The sequence below is a fragment of the Talpa occidentalis genome, unplaced genomic scaffold (assembly GCF_014898055.3).
Source record: "Talpa occidentalis isolate TD23 unplaced genomic scaffold, MPIMG_talOcc4v2.1 talOcc4.15, whole genome shotgun sequence".
In the NCBI taxonomy this organism is placed as follows: Eukaryota; Metazoa; Chordata; class Mammalia; order Eulipotyphla; family Talpidae; genus Talpa; species Talpa occidentalis.
In genome coordinates, this window is record NW_023601543.1 from 58,731,988 (window position 1) to 58,755,354 (window position 23,367).

General features: G+C 39.9%; 1 protein-coding gene across 1 annotated transcript in view; it reads left to right on the forward strand.

Annotated features, from left to right (window-relative positions):
• Positions 1-3,435: 3,435 nt before the first annotated feature.
• The window catches only part of SLC9A7 (solute carrier family 9 member A7), a 76,302-nt gene continuing 56,370 nt past the window's right edge, over positions 3,436-23,367 (forward strand). The window contains exons 1-5 of the mRNA XM_037512492.2: positions 3,436-3,520; positions 6,357-6,556; positions 11,374-11,451; positions 16,697-16,773; positions 20,234-20,346. Of these exons, the coding sequence (XP_037368389.2) occupies positions 3,436-3,520; positions 6,357-6,556; positions 11,374-11,451; positions 16,697-16,773; positions 20,234-20,346 (553 nt within the window). The remainder of the gene's footprint in view (positions 3,521-6,356; positions 6,557-11,373; positions 11,452-16,696; positions 16,774-20,233; positions 20,347-23,367) is intronic.

Below are 23,367 nucleotides of genomic sequence, written 5' to 3' on the forward strand. Positions count from 1 at the left end.
GTTCCTTATCAGAAGATATCCTCTGGATCTAGAAGATGAAAATTTGTCATTCATGTTTTATCCAAGTGTCTGTTATTTCTCACCAAAAGACCCCTCTGTAGTCCAAATTTCTTATTAGTTCTCAAAGTTATGGCACTGACCATAAGCTCAATGTCATAGCAATGATTCTGTCCCCTAATGCCATGTGCTGCAGTGGTAATGAATATGAATCTAAAGTATTTGGGCAGCTGCTCACACTCTTCCCTGAGTTAGCATGTGTCCTACTGCTTGGTCTATTTTGCTGAAAAATCTCAAGATGGTGCTCACCTTGTATCTTTTCTGGGGTGTTTTATATTACCAATTGTACCTTTAGGCGGCTGCAGCAGCATCACCTTCACTGCTTCCCTTTCATCTTTACAATGGGCACATTGGGCCCAAGTAGGGAAGGGAAGGTTTTATAAGTATATAAAAACCCTATTGTCATCTAATAACATTTCTAGGCATGTTGGTGATGATTACTGGGAGAGAGCGTGAGGGTATTTCCAATAGCTAAGAAATTTGCAGATATAAACCTCCCATAGGGAAAAAACTTCTGTTTTCCCCCTACTCTCAATATTCATACTGGACCATGACCATATGTTTTTTAATATGTGCCATTCTCACTGGTGTAAGATGGTATCTCATGGTAGTTTTGATTTGCATTTCCCTGATTACAAGTGATGCTGAACATTTTTTCATATGCCTGTTGGGATTTCCCACACCAAGCAATTCTCTACTTTCCAGCGAATACTGATTCGGTGTCCTACAATTTAGTTCAACTCTGATGCTATCTATCCAACGATAGCATCAGATCTCACAGGCCAAGGACTCTCACAACAGTCCCCAGCCACTTTCTGAGGCCAGTCACAGTGCAGGTTGTCACCTGTGCTTCTGACAGATTGGCAGTAAATCCCAGGCCCCCTCCTTGGGTTTAGTCATTTGCTAGAATGGCTCAAAGAACTCAAGGAAAATACTAAGCTTGTTATATCACTAGTTTATTATAAAAGGATCTGACTCAGGAATAACCAGGTGGAAGGGATGCATAGGGACATCGGGCAAGGTACATGGGAGAAGTGCAGGGCTTCCATCCCCCTATCCAGGGGTGCCACCATCCCCACACCTTCACATATTCACAAATGCAGAAGCTCTCTGATCCCCTGTACTTCGGGGATTTTTGTGGAGGCTCCACCATGTAGGCAGGATTGATTAAATAATTGGCCATTAGCAACTGATTCACCACTAGGCCCTCTCCTCATCCTGCAGGTTGGGGGTAGGGTTAGATTTTAAGTGCTAACTCAGACCACTGGCTTGGTTCTCCCTGGCAGCCAGCCCCCCTCCTGAGGCTAATGTTGGAATCCCCCTTCTTCCTCCCACCTGTCATCTCATTAGCATACAAAAAAATTTAGATTTCAAGGGTTTTAGGAGTGGACCAAAAAAGGGGGATGAAGACCAAATATGGATTTATTGCATCACAATATCACACCTCTTTTGTTAGAATAGTGGTCATGAAGACCCTATGCTAGTATCGTTCAATTTTTTATTTTTTAAATGTCATTTATTTATTTAAAGATTTATTTATTTATTTATTTATTTGTACAAGCACTGGGTACAGTCAGAAGCGCGGGAGGGTGAGAGAATTCACCAGAGCCAGAGCAGGGAGCAGAACAGGCAGACCAACAAAACACCCTGCTGAGGGGAGCAGCAGTGGGCAGGCGAGGTCTTCCTGCCTTGTGGGACCCTGGCCCCGCGGCCGGGTATTGAACCAGCACTGCAGAGGCTGTGGGCAGCTTCGCAACCTAGCGCTCAACCGCTGCGCCACCGGGGAGGCCCTTGTTTAATTTTTAGTTAACTCTACTAATAAAGGGATTTGTACAATAAAGAAACGGAATTATATGAGCAGCTATGGATTTGGGAGGACAGTCTTCTATAAATGACTTACTTTGGTTTACTAATAAAACTATTCAACTTAAATCATGTCACATGCAGCCTCAGGACTCCAGAGATTATCCTATAATAGGACAAATGTTGAAGGACCATTGAATTACCTTTCTTGTATAACATTTCATCAAAAATAATTAGCTTCTTGTTAGAAGAAGCTAACTTCTTTTTTTTAATTTTTTAAATTTTTTTCTGCATTTAATTTAATTTTATTTATTTTTTAAATAAAATTTATTTTTATATTCCCCATACAATTGCAATCCCCTTTTTTGACCCCAATCCCTCCCCTCCCACCCCCACCCCCCATAGAGTGTCTCTGGTTCATAGTTTTTTGTTGATTTTGATTTTCACTTTCTTACAGTTATTCATTTTCCTGGTCCCTTATTTAAGTTTTCTAGATTCCTGCTATGAGTGAGACCGTCCGGTATTTTTCTTTTTCTTTCTGGCTTATTTTCGCTGAGCATGATCCCTTCCAGCCCATCCATGTTGCTGCAAATTGCATGTGTTTATCTTTTTTGAATGCTGAGTAATATTCCATGGTGTATACGTACCACATCTTCTTGATCCAGTCATCTATTTTTGGGCATTTGGGTTGTTCCCAAAGCTTAGCTATTGTAAACAGTGCTGCTATAAACATAGGGGTGCAGGTGCTCTTTGGAATTGATGTTTCTGTGTCCTTTGGGTAAATACCTAGGAGTGGAATTGCTGGATCATATGGAAGCTCTATGTTTAGTAGGTCCAGAAATCTCCACACAGCTCTCCATAGTGGTTGGACCAGTTTGCACTCCTACCAACAGTGCAGGAGAGTTCCTTTTTCTCCACAACCTCGCCAACATTTGTTGTTGCTAGTTTTTTTAATATGTGCCATTCTCACTGGTGTAAGATGGTATCTCATGGTAGTTTTGATTTGCATTTCCCTGATTACAAGTGATGCTGAACATTTTTTCATATGCCTGTTGGCCATTTGCATTTCCTCTTCAGAGAAGTTTCTTTTTAGCTAGAAGAAGCTAACTTCTAACGAGTTAACTAACTTGTTTGACTGCCTAACTACGGAATAAAATGAGAATAAAAAACAATTCTGAGTTTGAGCTGAAGCAGAGCATGAACCTGGAGCGCCCTCAGCCTCCCTCCTGCTGCTGGAGGCCTTGTCACCATCACACCAAAGGAGGAGTGAAGACCTCAGTCACCATCCCCATCACCACAACCATGAGACACAGCCCACCTACTGCCCCCCAATGCTGCCACCACTCAGTGTGACTCCATGGGCAGAGGCAGAGAAAGTGGCAGGAGACTGGCGGCCACCAGTGAGGACAACAAGGTCATCATGGTGAAAGTTAGGGGAACAGTAAAATGGTTCAGTGTAAGAAACAAATGTGTTTTCAGTCACAGGAATGACATCAAACAATATTTATTTGTATACCAGACTGTCACAAAGAAATAGCCCCCAGGAAGCATCTCCACAGTACAGGGGAAAGGGAAATGGTAGAATTTGATGTTACTGAAGAAGAAAAGGATGTGGAGGCAGCAAATATTGCAGGCTTTGGTGGTGTTCCAGTGCTAGGCAGTAAATAACCTGCAGGGTGTAATCATTAGAGCTATTACTGCTGCTATGAGGGTCCTCCATTTGCTCACCAGCAAGATATGCAGGATAAAGAGAATGGGGAAGAAGTGGGATTGTAGCACACCCTTGAAGACCAGGCCCAGCAGTGTACGGCTCATTTCATACACAGACCCTATGGGCATCAACCACAGTATCCCAGTCTTTCTGTACAGGGAGAAATGATGAAGAGTTCTGGCAGTCAGGGTGCAGGAGAAGAACGTAGATCAGAGAGACAGACCATTTATGGGAGCTATAGACCAACATGCCCCAGGGCCTCTCCTCGCCTTAGATGGTAATGAAGAGGAGCAGGAAAATCAAAGAGACCAAGGTCAGCAGCCACTTCAATGTAAGTGGCCCTACAATTTCAGTTACCAGAAAAGATTCACAGAAAACCCTAAAACTATAGATGACAGAGACTAAACTGGGAAGTCTGCTCCACGGCCAAGCAGGGAGCCACTGAGTAAGTAGGGGTTTACCATTTCTGCCATCATCCTGGTTAGTCACCTAACAAGATAAAGTGACTATGAAATCCCAATGTTGCCTCAAAAATGAAAAAAATGAAATAGAATAAAATAAAATTAATATTGAAATGGGAAAGATAGCAATAATTCCATGAAAAAACAAATTGTGAGTTTAAGTATTCAGTACATACCTGCATCTATTGGTAAATTTGAATGATTATAACATAAAAAAGTCACTGAGTGGAACATTATGTAGTCACTAAAATGATAATTATCAGGTAATTTGTTTCACTTTAGAAATGGAAAAAATAAAAATTATGCACCTACCTATTGTATCTGCAACAGTACAAAATGTGTAGGCAATGTAAACAAATACTGAAGTGTAAAATGCTGATATAAAAGTAAGATAGTCATTTTTTTTAAAAATGAAAAAAATGCTTCCTATAAGGTCAACTTGAGATTAAGAACATCATTTTTACATTGTAATAAAATTTTACAACTTGATTTTTCCACAAAAGTCAGAAAACTACAAATATCTATTCATGTGGTTCTATAATGATCATAATAAGCATACAGACAAGTTTTGACTTAAAGAATTGTACTTTTCTAGATTTTATATATTATTTGTTATTCAACATTTTGTGAGTTTCACAAGTCTTGGTGTTGAGGCATTATAGAGCATTATACATAGAATATAGTAAATGTTCTTTCTCTTTCTCATGTCACTTTCTACATTAAATGGTAAAATGAGATGAGGGCGCATTTCAACATTCTGTCTTTTAATGTTATTAGCAAGAAAACAAATATCTAGACAAGTCTAAAGTTTTCCTCCAAAGAGAGAATTGTAGGAAGTGTCCAGTGGTTATTTATGTTCTTTGCACATTTCACTTGCTTTTCCTCGGGCACGTGTGACTCATGTCCAGCACCAGGGGAGCAGCACTCCTCTCCAGTCATGGAATTGAAGGGTTATCCACAATTTTGCTGGGGTTTCTTTCCTAAAGGGAAAATTGTACTAAGAACAGAATGAGACTTAAAGACTTGTAGCTAATTATTTTAGGAGTATCATAGCCACAGCCCCAGTAAGCCAGCTCTGCCATCCCTGACTCATGATTAAGAAAAACTGTACCAGGGCCTCCCCTGGTGGCGCAGCAGTTGAGAGCTGGGCTGCGAAGCTGCCCGCAGCCTCTGCAGCACCGGTTCGATCTCCAGCCACCAGCGAGGGTCCCACATGGCACGACAGACCTCTCCTGCCGTGCCCACTGCTCCCCTCAGCAGTGTGTTTCGTCAGTCTGCCTGCTCTGCTCCCCGCTCTGGCTCTGGTGAATTCTCTCACCCTCCCGGCTTCTGACTGTACCCAGTGCTTGGATAAGTAAATAAATAAATAAATCTTTAAAAAAAGAAAGAAAGAAAGAAAGAAAGGAAGGAAGGAAGGAAGGAAGGAAAGGAAGGAAGGAAGAGAAGGAAGGAAGGAAGGAAGGAAGGAAGAAGGAAGGAAGGAAGGAAGGAAGGAAAGGAAGGAAGGAAGGAGGAAGGAAGGGAAGGAAGGAAGGAAGGAAGAAGGAAGGAAGGAAAGGAAGGAAGGAAGGAAGGAAAGGAAGGAAGGAAGGAAGGAAAGGAAGGAAGGAAGAGGAAGGAAGGAGGAAGGAAGAAAGGAAGGAAGGAAGGAAGGAAGGAAGGAAGAAGGAAGGGGAAGGAAGGAAGGAAGGAGGAAGGAAGGAGAGGAAGGAAGGAAGGAAAGGAAGGAAGGAAGGAAGGGAAAGGAAGGAAAGAAAAACAAACTGTACCAAGGGTGCTCAGCTCCTAAAGGGATGTAATTACTTTCTCCATGATACCCAGTGCTTGAAATGATCTAAGCCAAAGCATTCTCCCCTCCGCCCCTCCTCCCTCTGCTGTGTGGCAAAGTTAGTTGCATTCCTAGCAGCTAGAAATTCCCACAGCCTGGTGTTTGTAGGCAGATGGTGGCAAGACTGGCTTGAGGCTGCTGGTGGTACAGATGAAGGAGCTTGTGTTTTGTGCTGCCCTTGCTTGAAAACCCTTGCTTCTTCCCCCTCTTTCTCCACCAAAAGCCTGAGAAATGACATGAGATCAGTTGTTAAAAGTGCCATAATAACTCCCAAAGGCACTGCCCTACCTTGTTCAGTTGCCTGAGCGACTTAAACCAGGATAGATAGATGCTTAACCTCTTTATAGGGCGGTGCAATTGCTCCTAAAATACATACACTGTGGCTGTTCTCTTAGATTACTTTGGAGTTTCTTTGCTGTTGCAAATCAACTGTGTCATTATTTCCACACACTGTTTGTCCTTCCACAGGCCTGATGTTTTTTCCACTCTCTTTCAGGGCTCATCGTCGGTGTGATCCTGAGGTACGGCACCCCCGCCACCAGTGGCCATGACAAGTCACTCAGTTGCACTCAGGAAGACAGAGCCTTCAGCACCTTGTTAGTGAATGTCAGCGGGAAGTTCTTTGAATATACCTTGAAAGGAGAAATCAGCCCTGGCAAGATCAACAGTGTGGAACAGAATGACATGCTGAGGAAGGTGAGCTGGGGCCACACTTGTCCTGACATGGTTTTTGATGTTCCAGTCCTGTCTTGACCTTGTGGAAAGAAATCCTTTTAGTCTTCCGGGACATCGGTAGCATTTATGGCTCTCAGTTTTGCTAGCAAGTTTGTGGGCTATGATGACAAGAAGGAACCAAATTTGAACTCTCAGTGTTGTTCGAGTCAGTCCAAACATTACTTTTTATTTGATCTTGTGGGTAGCTAAACTATTCCACAGGAGAAAGGATTCTATATCTCCTTACTTGAGTGATTTCCAGGATAAGCAAGGCATCAGTATCTATCCGTATACATCTTATCACCCTGTGGACGCAGGCTTAATGGCAGGAAGGCTTCTTTGTGTGGAAGCTCTGGGAGATTCAGGTTATGTGGAACCCCTTTTAACACACCATGGTGCTAATGTGTAGAAAGGCTTACACTCTACGGCAGAGTATAGATGGTGCTCCAAAAATTAAATTATTGGTATTTTCAGAATCTACCCTAATTAATCTTTGAAGAAAATTGTCAAACTGGGGCATTAAACATGCCCATATCCTCTGTGTCCCAGCTGTGCTAGTAAGCTCTTTGCTCTGATCTCTTCATAAGAATACATGGGCTTTCCATAAACATTTGTGAAATTAAAGGCCACACTAATGGCTGTTTTGAAATGGTTCCTTGAGTCCTTTAAACTGTATACAGTGGGGGGGGGGCGGAGATCCCAGTCCATTTCCATATTTTACATCATAATAGATGAAGTTGACTTTATTATCTTTAGAAAACTGTTTATTCAGATCCTCACTGTTTAAACTTTTGCCTCACAAAACAAAGGAGAGAGAATAAAGAAGGCTGAGATTGTTGTGAGTTAAGGGTGAGGAGGCAAGTTGAAGCAGCCTGGTTAACATAAAGAGTATTGAGTGGTAGAGCAGGTGTCAGGACACTTGTGCTGGTCAGAACTAACTGGATTTGGTGACTTTTGACAAGTTACACTCCCTCTGGCCCCAGTGTCCTCATACAGGGTAGGTATTGGCCAACACCCTTCTCATTGGAACATTCCCTGCATGGCAGACTACTCTTCAGAAAGAAGATGGAATAAAACATAATTTGAGAAACTGGTCTGCTTCTAATTAGGGTGATTAACATTCCTGGTTTTTATAGAGAAGCACTAACTTTAAAAACACCAAAGATTTAGAATAATTGAAATAGAAGCCAATTAATCTACCAACACAAATTAATTCTTTAAAAAGGTTAGGAGGATAACAGTTGTCTGATATATTTTGGTGCTCCTTCGTTTGGTGAGTATATGTTAATGAGTGTTATTTCTTCTTGAAGTATTGTCCCCTTGATCATAATGTAGTGACCATTGGGGTCTCTTTTTATCTTTTTGAGTTTGAAATCTGTTTTATCTGATATAAGTATAGCTGTTCCTGCTTTCTTTTTTGGTCCATTTGCTTGTAGGATTGTTTTCCATCCTTTAGCTTTGAGCCTATTTTTATCTTTTGTAGCTAAATGTGTTTCCTGGAGACAGCAAAAGGTTGGGTTTTGTTTCTTAATCCAGGCTGCAACTCTGTGTCTTTTTATTGAAGAGTTTAGTCCATTTACATTTAGAGTTAATATTGATATGTTAGCATCTGTATTTGCCATTGTGTTTGTCTTTCCTTTGATTTTATTTATTTATTCTTTTAATAACTTTTTTTTTTTTTGGCCTTCTTTCATTGTTATTCGTCCCTCTGAGGTTCTGGCTTTAGGACTCCTTGTAGTATTTTTTTGGAGTGGGGGTTTAGTTGCAATGAAATTCCGGAGTTTCTGTTTGTCTGGGAAGGTCCATATTCTTTCTTCAAAGAGAAAGGAGAGCTTTGCGGGATAGAGAATTCTTGGTTGGCATCTGTTTTCTTGGAGTCTGTTGACTATGTCCCTCCATTCTCTCCTTGCCCGTAGTGTTTCTTCGGAGAAGTCTGATGTCAGCCTGATTGGCTTTCCTTTGAATGTTACCTGTTTCTTCCCTCTTGCCAGCTTCATTATTTTTTCCTTGTCCTGGATTCTTGGGAGCTTTACTATTATGTGTCTTGCTGTATTTTTCCTTTCGTCGTGGAAGTTTGGTGTTCTTCTTGCTTCTTGTATATCAATTTTCAGCTCCTTCTTCACATTTGGGAAGTTCTCTTCAATTATCTCTTTGAATATTTTCTCTGTTCCTACATCTCTCTCCTCTCCTTCTGGTATTCCTATAACTCTTATATTTCCTTTCCTCATGGAGTCAGATAGTTCCCGAAGTCTTTCTTCGTTCTTTTTCCTTTGTACTTCTCTTTCCTTTTCTGTTTTAGTTCTTTTTATTTCTGTGTCTTCAAGATTACTTATTCGTTCTTCCATTTCATCTATTCTGCTTTCATTGCTTTTCCCAGAATTCTTTAGTTCTTCCATTAATTCTTTGATCTCCTGCATTTCTTTTACTTCCCTCTTTAGGGACTCAATTTCATTCTTCTGACCATTGTTTTCCCTCTCTAGGGACTCAATTGCATTCTTCTGATCGTTGATTATTTTTCCCTTATCATTGTTTTCCTTTATGACTTCTGTCAGTTTTTTAATCACGGCAATTTTAAATTCTCTTTCTGGAAGGCTCAGAAGTTCTTCCAAGTTACTGTCGTTGCAATCTGGGGGCTGCTTTTCTTTTTGTGGTGTGCTTTTTCCCTGGGGAGTTGCTAGGTTGCGTGTGGTTCTTCTCCTCCCTACTGTCTGTTTTCTAATTTGCCGTATGCGTTGGGACACTGTGTAGTTGGGACTGGCCGGCATCTTGGGTGAGCTTCTCTGCTCTCCTCTGGTTCCTCCAGCCAAAAAGAAAAAGAAAAATACCGGATGGTCTCACTCATAGCAGGAATCTAGAAAACTTAAATAAGGGACCAGGAAAACGAATAACTATAAGAAAGTGAAAATCAAAATCAACAAAAAACTACGAACCAGAGACACTTTTAGGGGGGCGGGGGTGGGAGGGGAGGGATTGGGGTCAGAATGGGGGGGCTGCAATTGTATGGGGAATATAAAAATAAAATTTATTATTAAAAAATAAATAAATAAATAAATAAATAAATTAAATAGCTTATAGATTCCTTATAGTAGAGCTTTTTATTCAGTTAATTTACTTTTGCAAACATTATATTTATAATTAAATGGCCAAATCAAATCAAACCTGCTGAATCTAGAGTGAACATGACCTTTGTGTTCTGTGCTGAAGCATTCATCTATAAACTGTCAGCAAATTCTATCAATATTCAATTCCCCTGCCCAGTGTGAAGCAGAAACTTCCCCCACCACACATACATCCATGAGGAGAGGAGTTAAGGAGGAGGGCAATGACATGGTCTGTCGCTTCCTATTTATGAAAACAAAAAAAAAAAAAAAGGTTAGGAGGCTTATGCAATGCTAATACTTGTCTGGATGTGATAAGAATTTTTTTTTAAGATTTATTTTTATTTTTTATACAAGAACTGGGGTGTGGGAGGGTGAGAAGATTCACCAGAGACAGAGCAGGGAGCAGAATAGGCAGAGGACAGAAATACACTGCTGAGGGAGCAGCGGGTGCGACAGGAGAGGTCTGCCGCACCATGTGGTATTCTCGCCTGCCGGGATCCAACCCGCACTGCAGAGGCTGCGGACAGCTTCACAGTGTGGTGCTCAACCTGCCGTGCCACCAGGGAGGCCCAGGATGTGATAAGATTTTGCTAATACTTTCAGTATGATTTCCCAGTATCAAGCCCACAGGTAATTCAGTCTTGTTAGAGCTGCTAAATTTATATTGATGCTAGGGAAGCCTCTAGTATCACTGGAGACTTTGATCTTGATCACACCACATATCACAGAATACCGGTCACTCAAAAGAGATTTGGATTTGGTGGAATTATGTTTGTAAATGATTCTGTAGGGGATCCACAAAATTAATGAAGAATCACAATTGCATCCTTCATTGCAGTTGAGCCATAAATTTGATAAACATCAAGGTGTTTTTATTTCTTATTTAAAAACTTGGATCAGCATTAAAAAGAGCCAAAAGGACACGGAAACATCAATTCCAAAGAGCACCTGCACCCCTATGTTTATAGCAGCACTGTTTACAATAGCTAAGCTTTGGAAACAACCCAAATGCCCAAAATTAGATGACTGGATCAAGAAGATGTGGTCCATATACACCATGGAATATTACTCAGCATTCAAAAAAGATAAACACATGCAATTTGCAGCAACATGGATGGCGCTGGAAGGGATCATGCTCAGCGAAATAAGCCAGAAAGAAAAAGAAAAATACCGGATGGTCTCACTCATAGCAGGAATCTAGAAAACTTAAATAAGGGACCAGGAAAATGAATAACTATAAGAAAGTGAAAATCAAAATCAACAAAAAACTATGAACCAGAGACACACTATGGGGGGGGTGGGGGGAGGGGAGGGGAGGGATTGGGGTCAGAATGGGGGGTTGCAATTGTATGGGGAATATAAAAATAAAATTTATTTAAAAAAAAAAGAGCCAAAAGTATATGTAAAAAAATAAATAAGAACATTGATCAGAAACTTTCCCTGAGTTCTCAAAATTGCACTGACCTGTTGCATCTTGATGTGTAGTCAGCAACATACTTGGAGCAGAAGTCAGAGCACGGTGTGGAGAAAAACATGCCAGTTCACTGAGGAACCGTGGCTCCTCTCCTGTCATGCTTCTACGGTTTTTCACATTATGCCATTTGCTTTAAATGTTCAAACTTTAGTCAATGGCTTAAAATATTAAGAAAATATTATAGCACCAATTGATGTTAAACCGTTTTCTTTTTAAACTTTTAGGTAACATTTGATCCAGAGGTATTTTTCAACATTCTGTTACCTCCAATTATTTTTCATGCTGGATACAGTTTAAAGAAGGTAAGAGGTTTTTGCCAATATTTTTTTTTTCTTGACTGTTTTTTTTTTAAGCGTGGGAATATCTATGTTAATTTACCTACATAATTTTGTAGTTTTTTTCCCTTCTCCCAGATTGCTTATTACTGTGTTTTGCACCCACTCATAGTCTTTAGTTGACTCATCAGCAGTGATTCATTTCTGTTTTTAAAATCTGGAACTCTCATACAGTGCCTGTGGGAATATAAAATTGTGTGGCCACTCTCTGGAAAAGTTTTGCAGTTTCTATAAAACTAAAGTTGAAATTACCATATGACCAGTAATTTTGTTCCTGAGGATTTATCTCAGAGAAATGAAAACTTACATTCATGTAAAAACCTGTGTATGATTGCTCATGGCAACTTTTTTATAATAGCCTCAAACCAGAAAGAATCAAATTGTCCTATAGTAGGCGAATGGTTAAGCGAGCATCCATACCATGGAAGAGTGCTCAGCGAGAAATGTGACGGCCGTTGGTGTCCTGTTGCCTGCCAGAGCAAGCAGAGGGACATGCAGCAACCTGGGAGGGTCTCAGAGGCATTATACTGAATGGAAATAATCCACTCTGCAAAGGCCACTTACTGTATGATTGCATTTATATAACATTCTAGAAATGAAGAAAAAATGCTAGGATGGAGAACAAATTAGTGATACCAGGGGTTAGGGATGGTAGGGGTAAGAGGGGAGTGGGTGTGACTGCATAGGAATAGCGAGAGGGAGATCTTCATGGCTGTGGAAGAGTTCTGAGTCTCGATTACAGGAGTGGGACATGGATCTCTACATGTGATAAAATGACCTAAAATTGTGCACATGTTGTGCATGTGTTCTGGTTCTGATACCATATTATAGTTTTGATATTTCCCAGGTTTTCATATTCTGTTATAGTCATGTAAGATAGATCCAGTGGAGGAAACTGGCTTTAAAATTATATGGGACCTCTTATACTATCTTTGCAACTTCTCTGATTCTATAATTACTCCAAAATAAAAAGTTAAAGACATCTGTTCTTACTGAGGGTCATTATGCTTGGCAGCAAGGTTGGGCCTACATCCCTAGTCATTTAAAATACCGATTACCTTTACAAATAGTGTGAGTGGCTCCCTTTTCCCCTCTTGTAGGAGTATTCTGTGAAAATTAGACTCAAAAAATCTTTCCTCAGATAACAGCCAAGGAGTTTGCCTCAGCTCTCCTTCTAAATGGGGACTAAAGGAAATTTTTTCTGTGAGCCTAGAGAAGAGAGATCTTAGCTGCCAATAAAACTCAACAACATCCTTAGGAACTACACAATGCCTTCCAAATTGATAAACCTTTAGATCCATCGATAAAGAAGTAAAAAGTGGAAAGAAACAAATTGCCTATATCAGAAAGAAAGAGGAGGCATCTCTACAACCCATGAAAGATTCAAATGACCAAAAGTGACTTGTGAAGAGATCGAAAACTTGAACAGCCCTATAGTAATGAAATAAATTAAGTTTATAATTAAAAACTTTTCTGTGCGTCCCAGTGGCTTCACTGATGAATTCTATCAGATCTTTAAGGAGTAAATGATACCAGTCCTACGTCAACCCTTTCAGAACATAGAGGATGGCATACTTCCTAGCTCATCTTATGAGAAGACGCCTGCTCTTTGGGTTGGTTCCTCTGTCAAAGAATAATTGTGTATTTTAATTTTTCAGAGGATTCTAAAACTGTTTCCAACCAACATAAATACAGTTACAGTTTATGGAGCATCTGATATGTGTTGGGAACTTTACAGATAGTCTTTATTTCTTCTTTTACATACATTATTTCTCATCATCATAGAAACTCTGTAAGAAGGTGAGGGTGGTAGGTTAGCTTTTTCCCCCAGATGTCCAACTCATCGATGAATAAATGGACCCAGGAGCTAACTGGTAATTGAATGATGGATTTATGACCAAAAGTCTCTGGTAATATGTATTGGATGATTCAGCTTAGCCCTTCTTACTGGGACTCCTTTACTGCTTAGCTCATAAATTGAAGACAGATGCCCTTACTGCCAAAATGATCACAGTCAAAGGCAGGGAGGCCGAAATGGAGAGAGGCTGGAAATTTCTTGGCCTGTCAAAGGCTGCCTCTTTGCTAACAGCATGGAGGATAGAGAAACAATAACAATTCCCCACCTGCTACAGAAAGGTAAAGACTGCAAGTCAGGGTAAAGCCAGTCTCTTCTTTCAGAGATCAAGTGACCATCCTTGCCACATCACCTTTGGGGGAGGAGGAATGGAACATAAGTCCTCTCTCCATGATGAATGTGTGAGGAGCAGGAAGCTGTGCTTCTGCATACCAGCCCAACACACATTTGTACACTCACTGATATGCAGAGTGTCCCTGCCTCTTACTGATGATGAGCCAAGCTCAGCATGACTCAGTGACATGTGTGAGGTTAAGTAGGTGGTGTGAGACTGAGTCAAGGTCCTGTCTGATGGCCTGTCTCTCTGACCCCAAGGCCCAGGGTTGTTGCTTTGTGCTACATTCCCTCTGGAGTTAGGCTTTCTGTTAAAAAAAAAAAAAGTATCCTTTATGTGACTAATCCATGAGGTTGTCAAAGTCATCTGAGCCTATATGTCAGCTATTGACTTGTAACAGATAGGATGATTGTATGAGTATGGCCCACTGCATGATTTTTTTTTAAAGATTTATTTTTATTTATTTATACAAGCACTAGGTACAGTCAGAAGTGCGGGAGGGTGAGAGAATTCACCAGAGCCAGAGTGGGGAGCAGAGCAGGCAGAAGGACCGAAGTACACTGCTGAGGGGAGCAGCAGGCGGCAGGAGAGGTCTGCGCGCCATGTGGGACCCTCCTCCTGTGGCCGGGGAGCAGTTGGGGATCGAACCAGCGCTACAGAGGCTGCAGGCAGCTTCGCAACCCAGCGCTCAACCGCTGCGCCACCGGGGAGGCCCCCACTGCATGATTTTAGGGATTGTAAATAATGTTACTCTTTTTTCTTTTGTAATTAGCTTGCTTGCTTATCTGTTTATTTAATTGAAATAATCTACATTATGACATTAAATAATAATATTCCTTAAGTGGGGAATTAGAGAATTCCCCTTCAGATCAAATGGGGGGATGAATGGATATTTTAAGTAACTAATCTTAAGGTACAATCAAAGTTATACATAGTCGTTTGAAGATGAAGCCATCATTGGTTGTGAAAGCCACTCTGGTGGTTGAAAAACAGCTTTGTCTTTGCAGAGCTTTCCCTTCCTCACTTGCATGTTCTCAGAAGAAAACATACCTGACAGATTATGCTAGTTACTAATTTAAGTTGTTTTTGAAATGCTAGTCTTTCAGATTATCAACTATTAGTTTAGTCTCTTTCCCTTATAAAGGGATTTTAAATAGTGGCTTCTTACATGGCCACCATTTGTGATTAAACCTCTTGTCAGTTAAATGTGTAATAAAAATTTGACCATTTAACTTCAGGTCTGTGGACAGAAATATTCAGGCCCTTTTGACTTGTGTATACATAATTGTCATGTAGATGGGCCTTTTTTCTAACTTGAACAAAGTATCATTAACATTACCTTTGGTTTTGCTTAAAGGGCGGGGGGGGGGGGGGGGGGAGTGGAGAGTGAAGGAAGGAGGGACTTAACTTTAGAATATATTATGAATGTAGTTTTGGTGGCAGATTTATATTCCTATTATTTTGCTTTGACTAATAACATGAATATGAATTTGCAGAGTGCGTTCAAGCTAACCATAATGGTTTTCTAAAAGACAATTGAAAAGAAAGTGCATTGGGATTAAAATTTATTCCTGGATACCTCCCATGAATTTCATTGGCCCTATGTCTTGTCCCTGATCTCCCCTAGCCTGCTCTGATTTTAGCCCTCATAGAGCTCTGGAAGGCAAGAAGGCTCACAGTTGTTGATTTTTTTCAGTATAACTAGTTTTTTCAAGTCATTGGTATGTAAATACATTAGCTTAATAAAGACTGGGGACAATGACTGATTAAGAGGCAAACATGATACATCTATATAGTACAAACAGCACCCTCATTTGGTGACTGTCAGCATGGCAAGCCCTTGAAGGATTCTTCTGTGCTGGTGGCTTTAGGGCACTAGGCATTCCTGGACGCCTTCTTCACAACCCCAGAGAGGTGAGGGCATCAGGGAAGGCCACAGCACAGGTCTGGAATGCTGGTCTGGGGGTTCCACAGCCCTTTGTCAGAGTGGCTACGTGATCCAGGCCAAGTTCTCCTTGCTGGGCTGTCTTTCCCTGATATTGCTCAGCTGTCATGGTAGGGCTCTCCTGCCTTTTTAAACTTTTAGGTAAAGTATCCCCAGTACCTGTTTAGTTAGGGTGTTTGGGGGATTGTGTTTGTCTGCTTTTGTTTAACAGTTCTGATTGTCAGATGAGAACAGCTTATGCTTGTAGAATAAGGACCATGGCTCAGGATCCCAAGAACAGTGATTTTCCTCATTAGAACATCTAGTAAGCCTAAAGACGCACGCACATGTGTGTGTGAGTGTGTGTTTCTAAGGTTACCAATGTACAGAAACGTTGAGAGGATTACAGTTTTGCCACCTCTTTTTGAATAGTTACTAGATTTATATTGGTATAAGTATACAAACACACACACACACACACACACACACACACACACACACGCCTATCTTAAATAGAATTGTTTCTCATTTCTCCACATCTCTCTCTTTCCAAGGCTCCAAAACATGAATCCAGATGAGTATGAGGAGACACCGCAGATCTTTAGGACACTGTTTTCTGACATTGAATTAGCTAGAAAGCTCCTTAGATAGCACTTTCATACTTCATTAGTGTCATATATTTATATATATATATATATAATCTCCTAAAGTACCAAAAGAACTGGAAGTGACTAGCTGAATCAATGGAATAAAATCGTTTATGTTAAATCTTATGAAAATGATGGGTTTACTTATAGTCGCTCATTCTCATGCATTTATCTCTCTCTCCTCTCTCTCTCTCTCTCTCTCACTCTCTCTCTCTCTCTCTCTCATCATAATCAGCCAGAATAAATTTTTCTTTTGAAATTTACTGAGCCCTTGCTTGTTCCGTGATTATTAGGGCAAAAATGTTTTAGAAACATGATGTTTAATGCTAAATAACTTCATTCAGGAGTAACTGCTAAAAAGTTAATAAAGCTTCACTTTTTAGAGACTTTTAGTGCATTTCTTACACTCACTGTCAAAAGTCACCATGTGATTCCTGTCTTTTTTTTTCCAGAGACATTTTTTCAGAAACCTCGGGTCCATTCTGGCCTATGCCTTCTTGGGAACTGCTGTTTCTTGCTTCATTATTGGGTAAGTGACTCTTGGACCTTTAGCAAAATCTACTGCTTTCCAAAAGATGAGATCTGTGTGGGTTCAGAGTCTAATATTTTTTCTCAACTGTAATGGGATATAAATTGACATATAACACCATGTAAATTTAACGTCTAAAACATGTTGATTTGATACATTTATATACTACAAAATGATTATCACCATAGCATTAGCTACTGCCTCCATCTCTTTTTCGTGGTGAGAACATTTGATATCTGTTCTCTTAGCAACTTTCAAATATATGGCACAGCATTATTAGCTATAATCACCACACTGTGGACATTAGACCCCAACAAACCCATTCATATACACCTGGAAATTGGTAATCTTTGACCAACATATCCCTCCTCCAACCTCTGGCAACAGCCAAAGTCCAGTATTTTGATATTTGTGGAGACAGGGTTCAAGTTCTGCAACTACATTGTGCAGTATGGTAGCTGTTAGCCATATGTGACTGTTTAAAATTAAGAATAATTAAGATTATACATAGTCAGGAAATTTTGATTTCTAATACTCTCTGATAAAAAGAACCAGTACCTCGGGGCCTCCCTGGTGGCGCAAGGGGTTAAGCACCGCACTATGAAGCAATCTGCAGCCTCTGCAGCACGGGTTCGATTCCTGGCCGGCCAGGGAGCAACCCACATGGCGAAGCAGACCTCTCCTGTCTCACCCTCTGCTCCCCTCAGCAGTGTGTTTCAGTCAGTCTGTTCTGTTCCCCACTCTGTCTCTGGTGGATCCTCTCACCCCCTGCATCTCTGGCCTGTACCCCAGCTCTTGTATGCATAAATAAATAAATAAATAAAAAAGAACCAGTACCTCTTGCAGAAAAAGCTGATCGTAAATTCAGGACAGCAGATATAACAAGATGAGGGTGGAGCATCTTGTAGTGCTCAAAAGTCAGGAAGTTCTTTTAAAAAAAGAAGGAACCAAATAAATAAATGAATGTGGAGCATGTCCAGTAGACACAGAGCCAACCTACAAGCTCCCCCCATGGTCCAAGAACAACAAAATAATTAACATTATATGGGGCCATCCCCCAAAGTATAAAATACTAGTAACATGTACTGGTAATATCTGAGTCTGTATTAATATGAAGAAATGAATGAATAACTAAGTGGGGAAGAAATGACAAATCTCTGCAGAAGAATTTCAAATAATTTCCATAGACACACTCCCTCTCGAGGTGGGGCTTACTCTCCATTTCCCTTTGATCATGGGGCTGTGTGTATACTTCCTTTCAAAGGGCAAGGTATGGCTAGGAGAGAGAAAGTGACTTTAGAGTAGAGAAACCAGACAAACACTACCTCAGCCAGGTGACCAACATTAGCACCAGCTGTGGTAAGTCATGTTTATAGTCTCGTATAGCCCTTGATATTTGTTATTAGAATGGCACTTTCCCTCTGGATCTTCTTCCTTAAAACACATTACCTCAGTCTAATCCTGAGAGAAAAAGCCAAATAAGTCCCAATTGAGGGTCAGTCTACAGAACACCTGACCAGCACTCCAAACTGCCAAGGGTATCAAAAACAAGCAGAGTCTAAGAAACGATCAAAGCTAAGAGATGAGAGAGGTAGGGCCACTAGCAGTAATGTGGTACGGGGTCCTGGGACAGAAAGAGGACATTAGGTGAAGACTAAGGGGATCTGAATAAAGTGCAGATTTTAGTTCTTTTTAAAAAATAGCTGGAAAACTGGAGATAAAGCCAGGGTTTTTTATGGCACTAAAAAAAGGAGGGTGCTTAGACGTCCTTTCATGGGGACAAGCCATGGACGAGTGACAGGTTAGATAACTGACATTGGTATTATGGGAGGTGAGAGGGAGAAAAGGCCGCCAGAGAGGTCCGTGTCAGGTCAATGCTTGTGATAAAAGGAAACAGAGGAAGATCTTATTTGAGGAAGTATTTAAAAGGTAGATAAAAGCAGCCTTCCATAAGCAACAAAGGACAACTCAAATCTGTATCACTGAGTAATTGTGAATTGAAATAGAGCTGTTTTATGTGGCTGGCACAGTATCCTGCATGCAGCAGGCAAGCATTAAGTTATCACTGTTGATTCTCAAAGATTCATTTCTGCAAATACTTCTTGAGTCCCTAACATAGTCATTCTACTATTCTCGGCGCTCAGGATACAAAAGTGAGCAATGGCATGGTCCTTACCATCAAGAATCTTACTGTCACACACAGAAACATCAATTCCAAAGAGCACCTGCACCCCTATGTTTATAGCAGCACTATTTACAATAGCTAAGCTTTGGAAACAACCCAAATGCCCAAAAATAGATGACTGGATCAAGAAGATGTGGTACATATACACAATGGAATATTACTCAGCATTCAAAAAAGATAAACACATGCAATTTGCAGCAACATGGATGGTGCTGGAAGGGATCATGCTCAGTGAAATAAGCCAGAAAGAAAAAGAAAAATACCGGATGGTCTCACTCATAGCAGGAATCTAGAAAACTTAAATAAGGGACCAGGAAAATGAATAACTATAAGAAAGAAAATATAAAAATCAACAAACAACTATGAACCAGAGACACTCTATGGGGAGTGGGGGGTGGGGAAAGGAGGGAATGGGGTCAAAATAAGGAGGTTGTAATTGTATGGGGAATATAAAAAAAAAAGAAAAAAAAAGAATCTTACTGTCACAGGGTTGGCTGTAGGGTGCAAATGAGTCTATTTTGTGGTTATTTTAGTTACCTAATCCCTGCACTACCACCACATCCCGTTCCTACACGCACCTTTATTAATACGTTTGAGGCCTTTTAAAACCCCATATTTCTCCCAATTTATAAGCTGTCCTGTAGGAAATGTGTTCTGGCCAAACTGAAATATTTAACTTGGAGGTCCCTTTTGGGCCACGTCACATTCTGCACGAGGTGAGATGGACTTTTGCTGACCTGCCTGACCCATACAGAGAGCAAGTCGCCAATAAGTCAGTAGGTGCACTGATGTCTTAGTAGGATGTTTGGAGAGTTTTCCTTCTTCCAGTCTTTGAAGTAACTCTTGGCAGAGAAATTTGATCGTTTGGATATTTTTGACTAATCCATTTTTTTCTACCCAACTTCACCCAGTCCACCTATTTCCATGAATTTAAACGCACTATCTAACAATGTCGTGAGTTTTCTAACAATTTCTTGCAAGGTTATTTGTCTTCCTTTCTTCTCTATAACTCAGTTGCTTAAGATGCTTTCATTTTGTTGTTAATTGAGGACCATACTTACAGTTGTTAGTAAGCACAACTTTTCAAAATGGAATGTCAAAGTCCTACTTGCACATGTTCCTGTAAGTGTCCGGCCACCACAGCTACCTGGTATCTTCACAAGTTTCCTGTTAAACTACACTGTGCCGGTGCTACTCTGCTCGCTTATTTGCTGGATTACTCAATTAGGAGGATTTTCTTTTCCTTCTGACATGTTTTCCCTTCCCTTCCTGTAGGAATCTCATGTATGGTGTGGTGAAGCTTATGAAGATTGTGGGACAGCTCTCAGATAAATTTTACTACACAGATTGTCTCTTTTTTGGAGCAATTATCTCTGCTACTGACCCAGGTATTTGCATATTTGGCTTGATATTATGATATTCTGTTATTTAAATCTTCAGAAATTCAAAACAATCATTAGCTTTAGACGCAGCAGGGAGGCTGTAGTATTAACATGAAAAGCTAGAGGAAGAGACTGGAAAGTGGTCTGACAGACTTAGATGTCTTTTCTAAGAGGGGTGTGTATTTCCCTTTCTTCCCCCTTCCTTTTTATTACTGTATTTATTGTGATAAAAAGAACGTAAAATTTACCATCTTAATTTTTAAGTGTACACTTCAGCATTATTAAATATGGTCACACTGTTATGCAGCCAATCTCCAGAACTTTTTCATATTGCACAATTGAAACTGTAGACCATATTAAACAGCAGCATCCACTCTCCCTCCCCCAGTCTCTGGTAACCCCCGTTCTACTTTCTATATCTTTGGGGTTTTGTTTGTTTCTTTTCCAGCTTTTTATTCTGAAAAATCACTTAGCAAAGGTAAATGATTTTTATAATAAACTCATGTACTCACCACCTAGATTATTGTATTATTGAGATTATTTTACTATATTTGGTTTGTCATATATCTATCCATCTATAATTCTATCCATCATACTTTTTAATACACTTCAAAATAAACATCAATATACTTGCACTTAATGCTGCAGCATTAACTGTAGTTCTCTCTAAGTTTCTCGGGTTTTTATTTTGAAGTAAGATTTGCAAATGAAATGAGAAAATCTTATTTTTTTACACACCTAACCTTGTGTCCCTCCTCTGTACCTCTTTATTTATTATGTTTATTGAGATAACGTTGGTTTACAACACTGTATATGCTTTAGGGTTATAGGGTCACACCTCTACAGATGTATGTCATCACACCACACCCACCACACAGCCCCAATAATCCTCCATTATAATCCATTTGGCCCCTCCCCATTTTGCTCACTCCCTTCTCTCCCCTTCTGGTTACCTCAGTTCTGCAGTCAGATTTCAAGGGTTTGTTTAGTTTGGTTTTGTCTGTTTTGTGTAGCATTGTTTTTTTATATTATGTGGAATTATTTCTGGACTTGCAATCATGTTGATCCTTTTGTCTGTTTTTATTCTAATACTATATTATTTTAACTATTGTTGCTTTATAATATAGTTTAAAATTAGGTTAGTTGATGCTTCCATTTTTTTTCTTTTTCCTCAGGATTTCTTTACCTGTTCAGGGGTTTTTTATGGTTCCTTATAAATTGCAGTATTTTTTTGGTTCTATTTCTGTGAAGAATATTGGGATTTTAATGGGGCTTTAAATCTATATATTGCTCTTGATAAAATAGTCATTTTCACAAGATTAATTCTCTTCATTCATGAACACGGAATATGTGTCCATCTCTTTATGTCTTATTCTCTGTCTTTTGTGTCTCATAGTTTTTTTTTGTTGTTGTTGTTGTATAAATCCTTTATCTCTTTAGTTATTAATTCTTAGGTATTTAGTTCTTTTTGATGCAATTATAAAAAAAAATTTTCTTGATTTTGTTTTCTTCTCATTATTTGTATATAAAAATACAATGGGTTTTTATGTGTTAATTTTGCAGCTTGCCACTTTAGTATATTTATCTATTCTAGTAGCTTTTTGGTAACTTTCAGGATTTTCTGCATATGTTAACATACCATCTGCAATAATGATAGTTTCATTCCTTCTTTTCTAATGTTCTGAACATTAATGACCTGAGATACTAAGAACCACCCCACCTCCATTTCTCCGTGCCTCCTAGGATTCCTCTAGATCAGTGTTATCCCATAGACCTTTTTGCAGTAATAGAAAGGTTCTGTAATCTGCCAGCTTCATTAAGGTGGCCAGTAACCACGTGGAGGATAGTGCAATAGAAGAACTGAATTTTCCATTTTATTTTATGTTATGTAATTTAAATTTATATAGCCACATGCAACTAAGGCTACCACAGTGGATTGCACAGCTTTAGGCTGTTGTGTGGTTCTGACGAACCTCAGTGTTCCAAAACCAATGGCCTCTTTTACTCCCATATTTTAATATTAACACTCTAAGAAAATTGAGGACCCAGCTGATTGAAGCACCCTGCTTTGTAAAAAGAATGTGGGATGTAGAATGGCAGCCTTCCTGCATAGCTCCTGGTTCTGGTAATCATTCCATCTCTGTCTTTTGGGTCTAGGGATTGTATAAAAGCTCCCTATTTTCAACCTCAAGTACTGCTCTCTACTTTGTGTTTTTCCATACTCTGCTCACACTTGAAGAAATAATCCTTGTATTAAACTCTGCTCAAATTGCTCAATTTGAGGGTGTCATCTCTTTCCTGCTAAGACCCTGATTGATGAAGTTTTTGAGACCCATGTCTCCTGGGCTGCCAGCCCTGTGCTCTCTTTGTTGAAATTAGCCTCTACCAGTCTTGAGTCCCCACGTGACTTATGTGCACAGAGGCCTCTGGTGCCAACACCCAGTGGATGTGTCTATTGTATGAGTAATGGGCAAAACTTCTCTTGGATTCCGCTACTGACATTTTGGGAATTTTGATACTTCAGCATAGAGTACCCCATCACACAGGGCCTGTTTTGTTCATCTTTAATTCAGGGGAAATGGACTACCTTCCTTCTAGGATTTTATGAGAACTAAATGAGTTTGTAAAATATTTAGCATAGTACCTGCTTCATGGTAAGTCCTCAATAATTATTGTTGTTGTTAATTATCATTGTTAATTTTTCTTCAACATAATTAAAACAAGATCATTCCTGTCATATATTGGCAAGCTACTAAGAGTAAAGGTTTTGTATTAATCAAGGTTCTTCAGAACATTCCATATATATGGAATGAGGAAAAGGAATAGAAGGAGACAGAGTGTGCAATTATGGAGATTATAAGCAATTGGCTCATGTGATTGTGAGTGCTACAAAGCCAAAGATCTGTAGTTCCACAGCCTGAGAACCATAAGGGCTGATGGCATAAATTCCAGTCCATGTTCAAAGGCAGGGGGAAACTGATATATGTACCAAGTCAGAGATGCTGAAGCAGAGAGAGTGAATTCCCT